At 33.8% G+C, this 21,781-nt stretch overlaps 1 protein-coding gene across 1 annotated transcript in view; it reads left to right on the forward strand.

Annotated features, from left to right (window-relative positions):
- LOC100773941 (low-density lipoprotein receptor-related protein 1B) overlaps positions 1-21,781 on the forward strand; it is a 1,050,824-nt gene that overhangs the window by 989,487 nt on the left and 39,556 nt on the right. Inside the window, exons 82-83 of the mRNA XM_035447074.1 lie at positions 407-568; positions 18,093-18,267. Of these exons, the coding sequence (XP_035302965.1) occupies positions 407-568; positions 18,093-18,267 (337 nt within the window). The remainder of the gene's footprint in view (positions 1-406; positions 569-18,092; positions 18,268-21,781) is intronic.

Genomic DNA, 21,781 nt, shown 5'->3' on the forward strand with positions numbered 1-21,781 from the left:
TGTCTCCCTGAAGCACTTGTCTGCTGATATGTTTTGCACAGTCAGAAGTGGTGGTACATAGCTGGCAAATTATGATTATCTGAATTTTGTAAAAAAAAAATAAAGTAGCTGACACCATATATAATATTAGAAAAACAATTAAAAATACACATACGTGAGAAAAAAGCAGTATACAAGTACCAATATTCATAAAACATCCATGATGTGACCCAACTGAATGACAGGTATGTTCATTTCATATTCCTTGGATATACAGGCTGACTGAAATTGAAAAGCTTTTGGTATAATAAAGTCACAGAACAAATTATACACTGACGTTTTCCAGAAACCTGGTGTCCTCATTTTTAATCTACTGACAGTTCCATTGAAGGATGACAACATGCTTTTATTTGTTTTGTTCCAACAGGAAGACCCACATGTATCTGTGCCCTAGGCTTTACTGGGCCCAACTGCGGCAAGACAGTGTGTGAAGATTCTTGTCACAATGGTGGGAGCTGTGTTGTGACTGCTGGGAACCAGCCTTACTGCCATTGTCATTCAGACTACACTGGAGACAGATGCCAGTACTGTAAGTGAAAGTGTCCAGCGCTTGCTTTGAAGTTTGTGTTAAAAACTACCATGTTTCACACCTCGGCTCTCCCTGTCTTCATTTTTGCCATACACCTTTTTTCAGGTGTATTCTCCTGTCACTTAAACTCCAATAAATTTTATATTTTCTCTATCATTTTTAAAACAATTTTACCTCTTTTCTTCCCCTGCTTAAGTTCAAAGGCCAATTCTTATAATCATTCCATTTGCATACTTCACTCCTTACTTCTTTCTTCGCCTGGTAACCTGTAGGGATCATTACCCTTACCGATCTCCCACCTCTCTTAAATAGCACAAGGGAATGCAAGTAGAGAAAATCTAGAGGTGTTTCTGCTTGTGTCATCATCAGCTGGCTGGACAGAACCAGGATTCCTTCCTCCTACTTCCTAGACATTTATCTCTCTAGCAAGGCACCTTTGTAAAAGACATATCCAGAACTTCCAATGCCAGTATCTGTTACTCACAACTTCATTTCTCTGTTTTTACCTTCTCTTTTATCTGGCAGAAGCATATGTTTGTTGTCATACTCCTCTATCTCTATTTCTCCATTGACTTCACTGTTCTCTCTTTACTGTACTGTAGAAAGAGCCCTTATGAGACTCAAGTTGATTGATTTTGGTATGTCCAGTGGTCAAGTCTCAATTTCTCTTTTACATTAGCTATCATCAATTAATTGATCCCCTTTTCCAAAGACATATTCTTCACTCTTCTTAAGAGGCACTACTTTTGTCTTTTCTCATTTGTATTTTATGTGTTGCTTCTTTTCATATGAAGACTAAACAGATTAACCATTGCTTTTTTGCTTCCTGATGGTAAAATTCTTACCCTCAACCACGTAAACACTGTTGAGACTGAAAGCGCTACCCTCTTCTCCAACATGTCACAGTTCACAATAATGTGACTTTTCAAAATAATGTTTTCAAAGCATCATTTTCTATTCCAAGTATATGGTATTGAAATATTCTTAAATGTTTCTACGTACAAATAAATTTTGTAAACCAGTGTCTAGATGACTTTACTTATCTGCAGAGTTTGTGAAACACCTAAATGATGGCTCTAAATCTGTATTTCCAGATGAATCCTTACTCTAAGTTTCAGATCTTATTTTCAATTTTCTGTGACAGCTAATCTTATTTCTCAGTTAACCTGACATTTCTCACCTTGAATTCTCACAGTATCTTTTATCATTAACAAAGAAGATTCATTACTCAGTCCAAAATCTTTAAAACTCCTCAGAGTTTTTCATATTCTGTCTTCATCTTTAAAGCATACCCAGAAAGTGAGCCAGGCTCATTGACTCAACTACCCAAGCTGCTGGGACCTGTTTGTCTGTTTTATTATTAAACTATATACTTGCTTCCTCTCTTTGCCACTAGTGTATATTATCAAATGACACTCACATTTGTATTTTTATGTAAAACAAGATTACTTTCTATTTTAAACATATTCATTGAAATCTTTATATGGGCATGTACTCAGATCATTGTTTTTCTCGTGTACATTCTATTGATTCTTCTTATTCTACAGTGTACTAGGTATTATTATTTTAAATCATAATTTTAAAAAGACAGCAACAATGCAGCATGAAGACTATTTCTGGTCACACCCATGTATAAATTTAAGTTATAGTCAAGATCTCAATCAGACAATCATCCTTCAAGATTTAATCCTTCAGTTTAGATAATATTTATCAAAGCATGCCTCACATCTCTGGTAAATGAAGCAAGCACAAGGAAAAGTACAGAGACAACTACCTGTACTAGTTTACTGGATGTGGCATTCATTATCCTGTCCCATATTCCATATTTGCATTGGTAATGAAATGTTTAATTTTCATTTCATTTAGTCTAAATTTCATTTAGTCTTCATTTTTTACTTGTTTGTTTTTTGAGACAGGGTTTCTCTGTAGCCTTGGAGCCTGTCCTGGAACTCATTCTGTAGACCAGGCTGGTCTTTAATGCACAGAGGTCTGCCTGCCTCTGCCTCTCAATTGCTGGGATTAAAGGCGAGCACCACCACAGCTCTGCTTCTCTTCTAAATGTTCATTTCTTCTCATATGAGAGCAAGCTCTTTTTTACCACAAGGTGCTGAGTTTGTAACTCTCCTTTATTCTAGTAAGACCACAGCCATGACTATCCTCCATAAAAAGGCAACTTCTCTGGCAGTGAGACTATATCCACTGCTTGCTACTTCCCTTTACAAATCATTCACTTGCTCTCTGGTTTGAACTGACACTTAACCTCTTTTTTCAATGCTCTGTTGCTATGTCTCCTGGCTTTGCTTACTCTGTTATTTTGTCTTTACCTAGCAACAACAGGTGAAAAATAAACAAGTAAATAGTAATTTCATAGATAGCGTATCTAAATGAAGTGGCCTAAAATGAATTAAATGATAAACAACATATTACGTGAAAATATCTGTTCTATATGTGGATAATCCGTAGTTATTATGTATCTGTGCAATGTTGTTCTTTTTTTTTAAGTGTCTTATATGTTCCAAGCTGACCCCAAACTTATATATCTACTCAAGAGTGAACTTAAGTTGTTTCAAGATGTTAATCCTCCATGCTATTTTCAGACTGCTCAGACTACAGGCATGTCCCACTACACTCCCTTTGGGTTCATTTTTTTTAGTCTGTTGGTAAATTAGCTTCTACCAATTGATGCATTATGCTCTAACAGATTTTTTGTATTTATTTTTAAATCAAATAATCAGAATTCTTGGTTCTCTGAACTGCCTGAAAATGCTATATAGCAGTCATTACAGAAATTTGCATTCTTCCAAAGAACAAATTCAGTTAGTCTGCAGCTTAATTGACAACTTAATAGAATCACAGTGTGTGGCAGCCAGATCCTTTACCAGGCTGTATTATGATGTTATCCTTACTATTAACAGTCAGAGTGCTTCCCGCCATTTACTGCAAAGCACTTATTTAAATTAACCAATTAATCCTTAGACAGAGGTTAAATAAGTTGCCCAAGGTCCTGAAGCAGGCAGAATTGAACCCCAGAAGTTGTTGATCAAGATGTCAGCAAACATCCAGGAGAACACTGATGCTGTTCTCGGGCTTCGCCATTAAATTGACAAATCCAACATTGGAGGAATTGTAATAAATTCAGAAAGCATCAATTTGAGTCAGCAAAGTTCAGTGGACCCACTGTTCTGTCAAAAGTATGTCTGGCATATATAACACCCCCCCACCCAGTAAATGAAGGAATGACAGAATGGCTCATTATAGCACCTAATTACAGGCTATTAGTGGGAGGTAAAACATCAGTTCTTAGTTGTGCTGATTTAAAACATCTCAAAACTTCAGTGACAAGGTAAATTCCAGAGGTCTGAATGCAAACTAATTTTAGCAGTAATGATTTGGGGAAAAAAGAAAGTATAGAGATATAAATTCTAGCAAAGTTAAAATTTAATATTCCTTAAGTTATTTGCTTAAGAACAAATAAATAGAGATCAATTTTCATATGGGCGTAAAGCCAGAATTCCTGCTATCAATCAAAGCAAATAAGCAGTGCACTGTGCATTTAAATAGAGGTGTCATTTGTGAAGTCAACACTGTGTGAGGTTATTTTTAATTAAAGGACAGTAGCACTAGGACAAAGCCTCCCATTAAGCCAACTTACTCTCTTGACATTAGAAGAGAATGTGCATGGCTCCTTCCTACACCTTATCAGTGCAGACATGAAAAACTGTGTCTCGGGGGCTGGAAAAATCCCTCAGCCATTAAAGGCTAAGGTTTCCAAGCAAAAGAAGTTTAGTTAGACTACAGAGTTAAGAGGCCTAAGAATAATGCAAAGACATAATATAGTTGGTATTAGAGTTATAGTTTTCAAGTAATTACTGAACAATGTCTGATCTGCCAGCATTTGACTATTGTACTGATGATACTATTAGATTATGTTTAGCACTTGTCATCAGAGAAGCTTTGTCCTGTAGTCAGTTGATAAGTTTACCTAATGTTTGGCTTGGTGTAAACAGTTGTGACAAGTATTTCCTGCTGCCAACTTACAATATGTTGTGGTGTTCCAAAAAGGAAGTAAGATGCAATGGAAAAGTTTAATGAAGCATGGAGCTGAGCTATACGTGCTCACCGAATGAGCCTAATATTCATTGTAAAGGAGTAATTTCTCCCTGGAAGTGATATCTGAGGTTGACCTGAAGAGAAGGTAGTCAAATGAAAGGGAACATGAGGGAAATCATATGAGCAACAAAGAAGGTGAGGACATCAGGGAACTGACATGTAAGTGTTCAGCTCAGTGATCACACCCATACATGCCAATGCATTAAAAGACAACAAAATTTTCTCAATGCCCACAGTACCTTTGAGATGAATATTATCAGTATAATATAATCAGCATAAAATTTGATTCACCAATTTTTCTTTTATTCTTTGTTAGTGATTGTAAGATCTGAAAATTGTATGACTATAAAAGGCTTCTTTTTATAGTATCCCACCCTCTGATGCCCTGTGCACACAGTAGCAAATAGTAACCTGGTCTTCCAAGTTTCTACTTTGTTTTAAAAAACAAAAGGAATTTTAAGTTTGCATTATTAAACTGAGAGCAAGCCTATATAGAGACTTAAAAGAAGAAAAACAAAGAAATTTTTTCAGCTGCTCCTAATATTACAAAGATGAGTGGGAACTGTGATGCTGTTGACACAGGAAGTGGAATGCCCTACAATCACCAACAGCTTCCACACCTGTCACGTTTGGAGATTCTTCAGGGCAGTTACAGTTGGCAGTGGCATACGTTCTGGAGCACAGTCTATTCTGAGTCTTGAGGTTCATTTTCCCTTGATGACCTTCTTGACTGTCCCACTAGAAGTGACAGCTGGCCTTGAGGTTTGCCATGTTATATTACCTCTGCTGGGGTGACAGTGCCTGAAACCTGAATGAATGTGCACAAAGATGTGCCTCTAACTTATATTAGTGCTAAAAGAGCTTGTCCCCTGGAACACCTGAGAGTGTGCACACAGACAGCGCCTTCAACATTTATGAGTGTGCACGCAGATAGTGCCTTCAACATTTTTGATTGTGCAGAGAGATGGTGCCTGGAGCATCTGTGACAATGTGCATAACACCACTAAAGCTAATATCACTGTGACCAGCCTACAGGGACCAGTCATTCTCTGTGCTCTGGTAAGGTTTCATGTCAAGGCAGAGCAAGTCTAGGAAATTTTTCCATACTAGCCCATTGAGAACCACATCCTTCATAAAAAGGTGCTCCCTAAGCATTTCTGCCTGCCACTTTACACAGTCAAATCCACAGAAGTAAAGATTATATCACTTCAGGTCAGTGGTTCTCAACATTCCTATCACTACAACCCTTTAGTACAATTCCTCATGTTGTGGTGGCCCCTAAACATTAAGTTATTTTCACTGCTGCTTCATAACTCTAATTTTGTTACTGTTATGAATCATAAAATAGCTCATATATGACACCTGTGAAAGATTCCTATGACCCCACTCTACATTATAGGGTTCATGACCCATATATTGAGAACTATTGCACTGGGTTTTCTTGTGTGTGCTGTTTGTGAAAGTGTGAAGTGACACAGTCACTTGAGAAGAGAGTTTGTCATTGTGCTTATAGATGAATATGTTCTTTGTGAGAAATTGATTTTATAAATTAAATCTATATCAGCCAAAGCCATGGACAAAAAAAATCTACATCCCACAGACAATATGTGCTATTATTATTATTTTGAAAAAAAATATTGCAAATATTGAAATAGATTTGAATTAATGGTTGTAACTATTTATATTCGTTTTAGTTGATCATAATAAAGAATGGTGACAGAAGGGTCAGATAATCGAACTGGAGTCTTAATGCTTTTGCATTAGATCATTTAGAAGATTCTCAGAGTTACAGAAATAGGTTTGAAGACTATTGAGGTACAGTAGAAATGCTAAATTTACAGATAATATTTTTTGGTATAATGTTTTTTGTCTATTAAGAACATAAGAGTAAGAAGAAAATATTTCAGTATATATTTACATAAAGTAATATAATGAAACAATATGTAACTATTTCCAAAATACAGTAAGTTGTGTGTGAGTTAAGCCACATGCTTTAATTATTAAAAGTGATTCATCCAGCTGGTATATATTAAAAACACATGGCAGGCTGAGTGTATAGCCCAGATTGCAAAGTGATTGCTTAACATATGAAAGACATGTCTATAAACCCAGCAATCCAGGAGCAAAAGCAGGAGGATCAACAATGTAAGTCCATCCAACAATGTAAGAATTAGGTATAAAGCTAATTCAGGGCCATTTTATGCCACATGAAACCCTGTTTCAAGCAAACAAAATTATATGGGTTATCAGTATTATCTAGATATTCAACATACTTTCCTGTGCAGAATTTTAAAAGACATGAAATTTTGATGAATAGGCAATCAAATAGAATATCACTTTCATGTTAAAGTGAGTTAAATACTGCAGTTTCAAATCATATATTAAAAACCAGCAAATGTTCAGAATTAAACTCATATCATACTCTTAGAAATTTACTAGTATTTGTATAGAATTATCAAATTATGGCAGCATAATTGATAGTTAATTATCAATTATGTGTATGTGCATGTGTGTATGCATATAGGTTATGTATGTGTTTGTGTAGGTGTGTGTGCATGCACATGTACAGAGGCTAGTATAACCTCAGGAGTTCATTTGTTCCTCAGTCACAATACATGATTTGTTGTTGTTTTAGAGATAGTGTCTTCCACTGGCATGAGACTCATAGGGTGGGCCAATCTGAATGGCTACTGAGTTGTAGAGTCCTGCATGACTTCTCTTCTCCAGTGCTGAGTTTATAAATATGAAATGTCTTCTTTTTCCCATAGGTTCTATAGATAAAAGACAACACTACCCACCAATATATCTCCCTAGCCCTTAAAACAAACCTTTATCTACATTCCATATATTTTGTCAAATGATTAGCAAAATGATTAAATAATTCCAAGAATCTGAACCTGAATGCTCTCTTTTGGCCATTTTAAACAGTTGTTTCACATATAAGGCACTGTAATCCTTTTAAACTCATCCCCTCCCTCTCCTACAAAACCTTCTCAACAAGCCCAGCTCCTACTTTGCTATCTTCTTTTTGCATAGGATCCACTGGTTTTGTTGGAGCTGCTCTCAGGAACATGGGCAGAAGGTTACTTAAGAAATATAGCAGCTAGCTAGGCTTTGATAAGTCATGCCTTTAATCCCAGCACTAGGGAGGCAGAGACAGGCAGATTTCTGTGAGTTCGAGCCCAGCCTGGTATACAGAGCATGTTCCAGGACAACCTCCAAATAAATACAGAGAAACCCTGTCTTGAAAAACCAGAAAGAAAGAAAGAAAGAAAGAAAGAAAGAAAGAAAGAAAGAAAGAAAGAAAGGAAGGAAGGAAGGAAGGAAGGAAGGAAGGAAGATAGGTAGATAGATAGATAGATAGATAGATAGATAGATAGATAGATAGATAGATAGATAGATATAGCAGCTTATCAACAGCAGTACCACTGGGAAATTCAGGGTTCTCAGTTCAGACATTTTTTTCCCAGCTAGTTTCACCTGGGGTTTGGGACTCTAACCTCAACAAATCTCAGAGTGCTTCACCTACACTCATGTGATAGGGCTCACTCTTATAGTCTTGTGCCATGCTAACATCATTATGGATGCCAATGCTCATTACTACCATAAAGAAAAAATATTCTTAAAGCACCACATGTGACAATGAAATATGAACCTAACCCCACTTAGAAGAAGGTTAAATAAAATTTAGCTCAGAATTAACATACCTTTCTATGTGGTGTATATTGATAAAAAGAACTGGACATTCATTCTTCAGAGGAACCCATATTTCCAAATCTCTACTGTTAATTAGTAGAAAAAGTGATTCCAAGTAAATTTGTTCTTGGAATTAAGTAAACCATGTGTATTCACAAATAATTATCTGCCAAATGAATAAGGTATTTGAAAACAACATAGGACATAAATCCTTTGAGACACATGCATACATTAAACAAAAATATTTACTTAAGTCTTTCCTGACAACCAGTTGTTCCAACAAAATCCCATGATTCATTTATTCTTTCAAAATCAAATGTTAAATTAAAATTGATTTTGGAACTAAGCCAATGTATTTGATTTGAAATGTCAACTAACATGCTTGGAAAAAAAGGATTTGCACAATAAACCTTCAAATAATTTAAATAGAAGTAAAATAATGTACCCTTATTATAACTAATATCATAACCTTCATGTTTATCTCTTAAAGGTGTAATCATAGTACAATAAGAGACATGAAAAATGCCAGAACATCCATTGGTAGCTAATAAACTCATCAAACTTTTACATTAATGACAGATATTATAAAAATTTTATATAAGAATGGCAAGAAAAATTAAAGTCAGTATGCCATACTCAAATGAATTTCCAAAATTTTAAGCATGTAGTTTGAATTTCAGTGTGTTTTATGCCATGGAATGAATCTTTATACTATTATTATATAATGTTCAAAACAGTGAATACAACAGAAGCATCAGTTAATTGAAAAAAATACATTGAGATTAATTCTAATGAATACTGTAGCTATAAAGGTATGTATTTGAAAATCCATAAAAATATCCAACACACAAGATAACAATGAAAGTAGTAAAATTAAATAATAAATAAATGCCAGAAATGTCCAGTGATATTTTCATGTTGTTGGATATCACAAAAAAAATGCTGTAGATAATTCTATCTTTGGTGGGTCATTTCCCAGGATCACGTGCATTCCAGAAATGAGAACTTAGCATTCGAAAGCCACTGGTGCACTGGTTCTCAACCTATGGATCATGACAACACTGGGGGCAAAACAACCCCTCCATGGGGGTTGCATATCAGATATCCTGCATATTGGATATTTATATTACCAATCACAATAATAGAAAAATTACAGTAATGAAGTAGTAATGAAATTAATCTTATGGTTGGGTTCACCATAGCATGAGGAACTATGTAAAAGTGTTACAGAATTAGGAAGGTTGAGAACCACTGCACTAGTACAAAGATCAAGTAGCTGAACTTAAATTTTGAAAAAACATAAACATTATGAATTCTTCCATATGCAGTAATCCACTTTGAATAGTACAAAATTTGAAGATGCTGGCTTCTTTCCAGTGTGCATTTCTGTCTTCTTTATCAAATATTAGGTGTTCCTAATTCCATTCCATTGAACAACGTGTCTGTCTGTACCTATCTATCTATCCATACATCATCTATCTATCCATCTATGTATCTATCTGTCTGTCTATCTATCTATCAATCTATCTATTATTTTCTATCAATTACTATTTTATCATCAATTAAGATTTAAACTTTTTCCCCCTTTTTCCCTTTTCTAGTTGTGTGCTTCCTTATACAACAAGCTTCTAGATACAGGTAGTTCTGAGAGTTACTGAGCTATGTTTGTAATGCAGGTGTACTTAGGGAGTATGTAAAATAATCATTTTAAAAAAATAAATAGCTATTTAAAATTTAATACTAACTATGGGAAAGGTGTCCATTGTATAAAACATAGTCTATCTTTGAATTCAATGTTTCTCTTTGGTTTTACAAAATAGCTTGTATTTTCAGTATTTTCTACATAATATGGTAAAAAGTAGAGCAATTGCAATGCATCAATAAAATGGGTAAATTTCCAAAAAAATGCAAATTTATGTATTACTGGTAGTTATCCAAGAAGTGGGGGAAGGGATGAAGAAAGGTCAACAAAGGCATGTTTGAAACAGAAGGATGGTAGGCCTCAAAGATGGAGTTTCTAAACTTTACATTCAGCTTCTAGATACATCTATAGGAAACACTATTTTCTCAGGATTGCATTCATTTTTAGCTGTTTTTGTTCTACCTATAGAAATATTTTACATACATTGCATTTTTATAATTACTAATAAAATTCTGATTTTTGAGATGCTACCTTGATGAAAAATACATTAGACTAGTCACAGTTTAGCATTGATTTTTCTTTAGTTATTGTTTAACTAGCATATCTAGATATTTGCCTATTTTATTAAGTCCAAATTTAAAACAGGAAAACATATTAGAACTATGTAATAAATTCAGTTTTTAAATTATATAACATGTTAGACAAATGTCAAAATGAGGAAAATGTAATTTTCCTTAATTCTTTTTTTCAACTTCCTGTTTTAATCCTTTAAGGAAAACACTCCCAGAAGTCTAAGCAATGTCATAGAAGCTATTTTATGTTTATTTCTAAGCATAATTCTGTATTGCCTAAAAGTATGTATCTCTAGATAAGGAAAGGCCATATCACTTTTGTTAATGTACTGACATATCTCAACATATTACCAAAGAAATTTCTAAATGTTTCTATTCAAAACCATCATCTGTATGGTGATACTTTCAGAAGTCTGGCTTTGTGATTTCTTAGCTGAATTTTTTTCTATTTGAATATGGATAAGTGGATCTAGAGTTGGTTGTGTCTAGTAATAAACATATTAACCACATAAATGAAAAGGGATTTCCTTCATGTTAGAGACTTAATAGATACAGAGCCAATGTGTAACTTATGATGGAGTGGGAGTCTGAGAATGACAGTGATATATGAAACTGTGGCTCTAGTATGGGAATCTGATGTGTCTCTCAGCCCATATTATAAGTTTTCTAAGTGCCACACAAATATCTAGTCATTTGCTTCAACTATGCAGAAACCGTTAACTTAAATTTTTGCTAGGAGTTAAAGTTGCCAAAATATGGCATAGACACTTTTAATTGTGTAAAATGAACAAAACAGCATATTCAATCTAAATAATTTTGAAAATTTCTTTCAGAGCACATACATGACCCAACATGACCCAACTAACATAAGATTTCTTTTCTCAAGAAGTAAGCCTGTTTGTGTTCAAATTTTCATTCTCTCATTAATTCAAGTGTGATCTTGTATATTCTAGAAAATTTACTATGTGCCTCAATTTAACAGAAATAAGCACATGCTTCATGCATGTAGAAGAGATTTTAAAATATGTTTTTAAGCATAATAATATGTACAGGCATCATTTTACTCAAAATGTCCTTGATGATGTAAAGGGAGTACTGAGGGAAATTGAGGGGTGTGAAGAGATTCATGATGTAAACTTAATTGGGATTAGCATCAGTTACTAGATTTGAAGATGACTACAGTGTTCCTGGTGATGTCATAGTGGTAGGATGATAAAACTGGACTTAGTCTCCATGTCACTCAAATTTATGACATTTTTAAATGTCATCCAAATATAAATGTGCATTGAAAATTTATAGATTGCTATTATTGACACACCTGGAAATTCTTGTAAATTTTGTGCATACTGGGAAGCAATCAGAAACCTTTGTCCATGAAGTAATCTGGAGATTTCAATTGACCTTTTACTCTTGGCCCACAGTGGGATAATAGTGAAGGCAAAGTGGAAACTGTGCTGGGCCTTAACTATCAAATGCTTATTAAATTATGGATTTAAAATCCAATTATCAGGACTTATTTTAATAGTTATATCAAAATCCTGTAAAGTAGAACAACAGTATATATTATGGGGTTGTATCATTTATTATCCCCTGAAATACAAAGCATAGGTACTCTAGGACCCCTATTAGTCTTACTGAATTTCTTTATACCTTCCTTTAAATCTACATTCATTTTATTTTCTTCCATTTAGATTTCATATTTAATGAAAACAATGTGAATAGCCCATTAATAAATATGAATGAGTAGCTAAATATCATCACTAACACATGTACTGTACATGTACATTAGATTAAATATGCATTGCAGTTATATCTGAATGCCTGATAAAGAACATTTGAGAAGAGTAAAGATGTTAACAGGGTGCAATAATGATTTCTCTTAAAATTATTTCATTCTATTACAGAAAATAGATGCATTTTTAACATGTATATCAACAATTGTCTTAATTACAATATCAATACTCTGCAATTACATATTCTTCATTGTTGTCTGGATTATAAAATCATGTTCAGTACTGGAAGTATTCCTTAGTGTATTTATAATAACTTTATATTGTGAATAGTCAGTGTTGCAACTATAAAATTTCATGTTTTTCCCTGTTTTCTTCATAAGTTACTTACATAGTGGGTTTTTAAAAATCATATGTATGCATCTCAAATGCTTCTTTTAGGTAAGTAAAATGATTAAACATTTTCATAGAATGTTCTGTAGGAAGTGCAATGTAAAAGTAAAACTTTCTTGATAATTGTATATATAGATTTATAACATGCATACCTAGATCAGATTTTGTTGCCCTTTTTTGCCTCTCCACTTTCATTGGTCCACTCTCTGTGGTCATTAGTAAAGTTCCTAATTTACAGTTACAAAGTGTGCCCTTGTTTAGAAATATATCAATTTCAGGTCCATCCCTTCAATGTCTATTACACAATCTAATTGTTCATATAGTTTCAAAGTTATGCAAAAGTATCTTGTCATTCCATAAATTCAACCATTACTGAACTATCACTGATCCACCTAGAAACTTTTACTTTCAGTCTCACAGTCTTCTAATTTTAATCCTGTCCTGATTTCAACTGCAATGACAAAAAAGGCTTTAATCATTTATATTTTCTTTCTGATCTGTTTTTCTTCATTCTAGCAATCAGAAATTATTTTATTTTCTTTCTCCCATAAGTGTATATTCATTGTACTGAGTTACATAAGGATATCTTCACACAAATACTGATACAGCTAAATTTTGCACATATTCAAACTAAATTCCTCTACCTAACTTCTGTTACCCTAACCACTCCAGTTCATCTCTTTTGTTCCTTTAACCACTTTCAATTCTATTATGTTATATCTATGTGCTTGATATAAGTATTTTTATATAAAACTCTATATCCACAGCTGTGTGAATACATATCATATTTGTCTTTATCAGATTATATTTCAAATTATTCTAATAATAGGTATTATTAAGCTAAGTTTAAAATTTTAAAAAGTTAGTTTGGGGGGAAATCTATGTGGTAATAACATTGTATGCATATGTCTATGTCAAGAAGTAAAAGGAAACCTTGTCCTTTGTATGGTGGTACCAATCAAGCACTACCAATATGACATGATCAATTTGGGAGAAATTATTAGGTCTTTATTCTGATTCTTCCACTTTGTAATATTCAGTAACATTCAACATGGAATTAGAAAACTATAAACTTCTATAAACATAGGGTCAAAAATTGAAAATGTATGAGGAAATACCAATGCATTTTTGTAATAATGTGCTTCATGTGAGAAAAATATAAAGAATGGATCAGGGAAAATTGGGAGAAGTGGATATATGTGATCAAAATACACATGAGATTCTCAGATAACTAATATATATTTTAAAAAGTAAAATAATTTTTAAACCCTTCGGATGCTTAAAGTTGGAACTCTCTTAACTGACTATTCTCTGGGATTTGGAGAAACTAAAGATCCATTAGCTTTCTGGCCTGTTTTGAAGTTCATTTTAGAAGCAACACACTTTTGCTAATATTTATTTTTATTATTTAATATGTGTGCATGCACATGAGCACATAAGACCAGGTGCCTACAGAGGCCAGAGTCACTGTATATCCCTAGAGCTAGATTTAAGGAATATGTACATATTGAAATTCAACTCAGTATCTTTAGAAGAGAGGAGTATACTCTTACACATTGAACCATCCCTCTAGCCCATGATTACAAATTATAAAGCCAAAGTGAATAGTTGCAGAGCAAAGACATCTCCTTATAAATCATTAAGCACATTTTACTTAAATTAGTATTTCTGCTAACTTGTAAAAAGTTAATGAATTACTCCTTTTAATAGACAACTGAAATGAGTATTTCATGTTCTTTCTAATACTTGTGAGTACATAGAAAGGTAAATAAAAGAATATAGTTAATGTTGATGTTAGTTTTTCTAATTTTTGTTTTTGATAATAGCTTAGAAGCATATGAAAGAAAAATAGAGAAGAATTTCTGTGATCCATAAAACAGTCATAATTTGGAGATATTTGCAGAGAATCTATAATTTTCTAGAATCATTGACTTTGTCAAAAAAGTCTCATATTCTTTCCTGAACTTGCAGGTAGTATGTTTGATGGGTCTATCAGAGAATTTTTGGAATTGTAGCATCTTTTGGGGTTTTTTAGTTAATACATATCGAATGTTTGTGTTATAACTTAGGTATCAGAAGCTGTGATGGATTAAATGAGAATATTCTCCATAGACTTAGGCTTTTGAGTACTTGGTTTCTAGCTGGTGGCAATATTTGGAGATGTTTAGGAGGTTGACCTTGCTGAAGAAATCATCTTACTGAGGCAGTCTTTTAGAGCAAATAGATTCACCCTATATCCAATTCTCTCTTTTTGCTTCATGCTCCTGTTGTCACTGTTGCTTGCCTGGCATATCCTTCTAGAACCATAAGTCAAAGTAAACAATCTTTTCAAGTTGCTTTTGATAATGGTGTTTAATAACAAAGAAGAAAAATAACTAATACAGAAGTTGGTTCCATAGAATGGACTTTTTCAGTGAACATGCTGACAGTGTTATTTTCTAGAAGAAAGTTGAAGACTTTCAAGCTTTTAGCAAGCACTCAAATTGGAGCCTAAATCTAGGGATGCAGAGAGCAGTGCAGATGGTGGACATACAGAAAAGTTGTTTCAGTGAAGAACAATTTTAGTAACTAAGGTAGAGACTTGTCAATTTCTGGGAAAAAAATCTTGCTGCCTTCTGCTCTTATCCTATGAACTTACTTAAGGCAAACTTAAAGTAATGGATTTGTTAGCAGAGGAAATTTCAATCCAGCAGAATACTAAACCTGTGACATAGTTGTTACTGATAATTTATGCAGGCGTGCAGTGAAAAGAACAACTGGACAGAAAGAAATACATAGTCTATAGCTTGGAAAGCAAATGAGCACTAGGAAGATAATTGTTACATCCTTAGTGTGTGCTAAAATAGAGACTATAAATTTTTAGAAGATTAACACCATTAAGGTGAAATGAGCTACTGTGCATTAAAGTTTCTCAGAGGCCAAGACCCAACCCATATCATCTGCAACTTATGAAAGAGAGTCTTTTGAGTTTATTGCTCTGAAAATGCAACTGAACTAAGGAGGTGCTGCTAATGTAATTTGAGTAGGGTATGATCCATCCCAAGACAGCCAAACTTGATAGTGTCAGTCACATGTTACTGGCTTTAGAGGAATTAAGGGTATAGGTATGTTGGGGCAATGGAATGATATTCTATGATTTTAGAAAAGTTACTGAGGCAGCTTGTGGCAGGGTAATTCCTGATTAAAGATATGAAAGTAGACCCAGGGTTGCAGTGAATACTCCAAGATTCTGCATATACTCTATCTGCAGATGACAGAATCATCTACTCTGGAAAGCTTAATTCAGGGAGTAGAATCACCTCAGCAAAGATATTATGTGCAGGCAGCAAAGCTCAAGGGATGTACCAAATTAAGATCTTCGACACTGGAAATTGAGCTACAGGATATTCTTTTACTCTGATGAATCCTAGTCTAGTTTTGAAGTATTTCCTCACTGTATACCCATTGCAACCATTCAGAATAGTAACAATAATAGTGACATTAAATGTTGGATGTCTGCAACCTGCCTTCTGTTTTTACAGGTGGCTAAAGTTAAGACATTGTCTGGAGTCTTAGAACAGACTTTTGACTTTTGAACACTAGAACAGAATCTTGACTTTTGAACATTGTTGAAACCATGAAAGAACTTTAGGATTTTGGAGTTGGACTTGATGCATTTTTCTTTATGATACGGCTCTAGGCATAATGGAGTCAGAGAGTGGAATGTCAAAGTTTGAATGAGAAACAATTCCAGTAGGTTTAGATAATTGAACACTTTGTCCCCAGTTGGAAATATTGCTTTGTGAGGCTTAGGGAACATCGCCTATGCTGGAAGAAATACATTAATAGTATGGGTTTTGAGGATGGATTTCCTTAACTTACTTATTACTTTATGCTGTAATAATGGATGTGGTCTCTCATATTCTTATGCCTGACATCATGCCTGAAACTTTCTCCTGTGCCTCCACCTTACCTAAATAGATTCTTACTTCTCTGTAACCATATGACAAAATAAACTCTGAATTCTTTGTATTGACTTTTGTGATGGTGTTTGATCACAGAAAAAGAAAAATAAGCAATACAAGTGTTAAGCAGCCTATTTGATAACATGTTTCTTCTATGCTTAGGAATTTGCACATGAAAATTAGTGATGGAAAAGGTTTTAATGCAACAAACAAAAATATGAGAAGGGGAGAGAAAAAAACAAGGATGGGGAAGAGAGACAGGGACACTATACATGCCATCAAAGGGATGATAACCAATAATGCAGGTCTCAGATGCTGTAAACCACAAGAAAAGTGGAAGATAGAAGATTTTTAAATAGGCCCTGAGAAACAGCTCTCCAACTAGAGTGCTGAGAGCAGCCCTGCTTTTGAACACCTCCCAACCTTGCTTGTCAAGGCCTGAGAACACGGAAAACGAAAACTCCTAGTTCTCTTTGGAATATATTCATAAAAGGTCCAAGAGTATGCCTGTTTTAGAAGCAGAAAATGGTTGACTTAGTAAAATGCAACTTGGAGATCATTACTAAACTGTTATTCTAATATCTTGTTCTACAAATTTATCATGAACAAGTACTTTTCTGATGCTCTTTGGATTATATTTTAGGCTATGAAACCAATCATTTGCAGTATATGACATATATAACAAGCTAGTATACATTAACATAACATGCAGTATGCACTGTATAGGTCAGAAACTACACCACAGTATATATATACCAGTCCCCATTTAGTGTTCAGAGTTCCTAGCCTCTCGACTTTTAAAAAAGTTACTCTTCTTATATTTAGTCCAAAACCATGTTGATGGGTTTTAATAATGAATCTAAATGAGTACACTACAGGAAGAGTGAGTATGCTTAAGACCACCTTTCACTAATATGAAATAAGTTTGTCAATAACTTTCTGTCTAATTTAATAAAGGTCTAGGCAAGCATGCATACATGAAAATTATGTGATATTTTAATTTCCAAATTTACCATCACTGACATAATATATTATGTTTGTAAAGTATATTTTTATCTCAGCCAATCTCATTTAAAATTACTTAACAGTGAAATAGCTAAAAAGAAATTGCTGCCTCCAAATATAAACCCTGTGGTAAATGTAATTAATCATTTACATTTTTGTACTACAAATTTAAATATTTTAAATTTGGAAAACTGCATTATATTCCTATATGAACGCCTGATTATCATTTGCCATATGCTTATATTTCCATGGCCTCCAATAGGGAGGAATGAAAGAATTATCAGAAAAGTCTCTTTTGTATGTTACACAAGCTAATTTTAAAAATTATTGTGTCTATTGCATGATCATTTTTATATTAAGCAAAATAACATAATTTATAAGACTGAAAGAAATATAGCATCATTTAAATATTTGGTTGTTCCTTCTTCCTAGATGTGTGCCACCACTATTGTGTGAATTCAGAATCATGTACCATTGGGAATGATGGAAGTGTTGAATGTGTCTGTCCAACACGCTATGAAGGACCGAAATGTGAGATTGACAAATGCATGCGATGCCATGGGGGTCACTGTATTATAAATAAAGACAATGAAGATATATTTTGCAAGTAAGTAGGCATCTTAGCTTGATTTATAAAACAGATATATGCCAAAGATAGGTAGTTCAGAAATAAATCATGAAGATAATGTAATTTTTTACTCAAAAGTTCTGCATGTCCAACAGTTCATTTTTTAAAGCTAGAGATGAAGTTCAAATAAGCTCACTCTTCAAAAATTTTGCAAATATCCAAAGAAAGTGAATATCAATGGTGTTAACAGATTATGCCAGTTATAAAATATACCCAAGAAATAAGCAAAGCAAAAATATATTGAAAAACCTATAAGTAGAGCTAAGAATAGGACCATGTTTTCCTACCAAGGGTTTAATTCATAGCAAAAACAAAAGGATGAAGAGGAAGAATAGGTGGTAGTGGGAGACAGGGAAGAGACAAAAACAGAAGGAAACAGCAGTTATGGGTACTTATGGTATAACGTAGTGAAAGCTCATTAAGCCAAGATCATCTTGGTGTATAAAGGCCAGTGACATGCTTAGCAGGTAAAGGTGGTTGGTCTAGAACCACATATACTTTTACATATTATTAATTTGAATCTTTGATTTTATTTAGTTTTATATTTTCACTGATTGGTTCTATTTTGACAATAAATTGTATACAGACATAAAAAATCACATCAGTAAGTATTACAATCAATAGAGTGAAGTCAGAAGAACCTTTGAAATTGTAGAGCAAGTTCAGTCATGTGAGTTCAATCCCCAAACCCACATTTTAAAAGTAGAGAACCAACTCCTAAATATTGTCTTTTGACCTCCACACCCAAAGCATCTTGAGTGCTGGGATAACAGATGCAAGTTTATAGAATGTTCAGTTTAGGCCTTTAGTTATTTCTCATTATTAGTCACAGTGAATGGATTAAAAAATTTTATTGCTGTTTTTTAAGATTTAGGATTAAGTGTCTTTTCTTTGAGATTAAAATTTTATTTTCTTGCTTTTAGTTCATCTTTCTGGGGAGAAACGTTATATATCTCCAATGGACGTAGGCACTAAGATTTTGCTTTTCCTATCTGACTTCAGAAATTTCTAACTAAAACAAGAACATGGGATTATGGGTTCTAGGAAGCAGAATGGATATGTCCAAGTTCTACTTTTGTTGCTTTTTAAAATTTGTCTTTAAAACTAAGTGAATCGGAGCAGAACCCAAGAGCTAAAGCTCATGCTCTTCAGCTTATATCATGAAAGAAGTTCTTGACATGAGGTGAGAGGTCAGCCCTCATGCCAAAGTACTTTGAACAACCCTCTAAAAGAAGTGCCTATAAGGACTGGATTTTGACATCGACTTTATTTAGGAGGTTAACAAATGAGGGCAAGAGATATAACAGTGTGCCATAAAGTACCCCTGCCACTGAGCATTCTAGGAATTGTCAGATGAGTTATGTCACTCTGGCAAACAAGATCCAATAAAATTTTATTACAGGCAATATTGGAAAGTTTTATTTATTTTTTTATTCATTCTCACTTTAGAATTTATTGTCAATATGTTTTGTGTTATCTTTATGAATGGTATTTGCTAAACTTAGCAATTTGGATAATTTGAAAGCATACTTTACTATTTTAAGTCAAGTAATTGGAAATAAGATTGATATTACTTTAATAAGTACATAAAATCAAATAAATGTTCACATATATCACCCCAGTAGAATGTTCTCACAAAGCTCCACAGTTCTTAAAAATTAAAGACCTTTATTTAAATTTGTGAACATGGAGGTACTTTTGTTTGTTGTTTGAAACAAAGTAAGATAGATTAAGATAAAACAAAAGCACATGTTGAAGTTGAACAACACGAACTTAGTGGAAGAAAACAATCCCAAGAGAAGTTACAAGAATCAAAGATCCATTTGTTTGAACATTCATGAGTCCCATAAAAATACTAAACTGAAAGCTATAATAGGTGATAGTACAGACCAGTGTTAGCCCTGTGCCTACTGCCTTGGTCTCTGTAAGTTCATATGAGTTTTCCTCACTTGATTTAGAAGGCCTTGTTTTCCTGGTGTCCTTCTTCCCCTCTGGGTTTTAAATTCTTTCTGCCTCCTCCTTCACAGGCTTTGCTGAGAACAGAGGGGAGGGATTTGATGGAGAAAATCCCACTTGGAGTTGTGTGTTCTGAGGTTTCATTCTCTTCATAATGTGTGGCAGTGGGTTGATATATATTTTTTCCGATGTGCTGAAGGAGTAAACTTCAGCTTGCTTGCTGACTAAGGCAATGATACATGAGTAGAGCAGAAAATCATTAAGTGCCATTTTTGTCACTACATTCTAAATACTTGTTTGTTTGTTTGTTTTTGGATCAGTAGTATTTTGTTTTAGCCTAGGACTCTGGGCTATCTAGTCTCTCATTCTTCATTGCCCAATCAGTACCAGATTTGGATTCTGTCTCATGAAGTGAGCCTTAAGTCAAATCAGACATTGGTTTGTTATTCCCTTGAGTTTTGTGCCAAGATTGCCCTAGTTTGTTTTGAAGACAGGATAGATTGTAGGTCCATGGTTTTGTGGCTGGGGGTGTTTATGTTTTTCTTTTGGTATCCCGAAAAGTATCTTCCCATACCAAAGACACTAGAAGATAGAGATAAAGTTACTATGGAGGTACCAGCTTGACTTCTTCATAGTCAATGAGTTTTGTCTGTGTTTTCATCAACAATGGGGCCTTGCTATTGTTTTGTGGAGAACAAGCTAGTCTCATGGGTTGGTTGTTTAGGATTTCCATGGGAGCCCTTTTGCCAAAAATTCAATTAGATATAACCCAGTCCCAATAATGTAAGCTTTGTTTGGTGATAAGAGATAGCCAATTGAGACTCCATTTCTCTCCTTATTTGGAGAGTTTATTAGAATCACCTTCATAACATTAATAAGTTTCTACTGCACTGGGTTGTGTTCTTCATATCCTCTGTTCCACATCAGAACAGGTGGCATAATGTTTTTGATGAGTGTCTTCTACTTACACTGATATTTGTTACTATAAATTGTCTGCAGACTCCATTATAACAGTTGTCATCACTACATATCATCCTTTCTCTTGGAGATAAAAGTAAATATTATTGAGGAAAAACTTGTGCCTCATGTAGAATATCTCAGAGAATATCCATTTGATATTAACTGTCCTAAGAATTCTTTGTATTTACTAGATAACTTGTAAATAACATTTTAGAAGTGATTAAACCATGATCTGTAAATTTGTTTGGATCATATGTGATTTTATAGTCATAACATATTGCAAATTGAGGTGTTAAGTGTTATTTGTTCCTTGTTTAAAAATATTTGTAAACTTCTATCTTCAATTTAAAATTCAAATAAAGCATTAATAGGAAAATGCAAGAGTTAACATAGCTATTGAAGGCAGGAATGTAAAACAATTAATTTGCATTGTTTCCTCTTTTAGATATTGTAGTTTGGTATGCAGTTATCATTTTATGCAAAATTCTTCAATGTATAATGAGATAATTTTCCTATTTGAGATTATTACTTTAATGGGATAAAAACCTATAACTTTTTGTGTCCTTTTTTGTCAATG

Source organism: Cricetulus griseus, chromosome 6 (genome assembly GCF_003668045.3).
Source record: "Cricetulus griseus strain 17A/GY chromosome 6, alternate assembly CriGri-PICRH-1.0, whole genome shotgun sequence".
Taxonomy (NCBI): domain Eukaryota; kingdom Metazoa; phylum Chordata; class Mammalia; order Rodentia; family Cricetidae; genus Cricetulus; species Cricetulus griseus.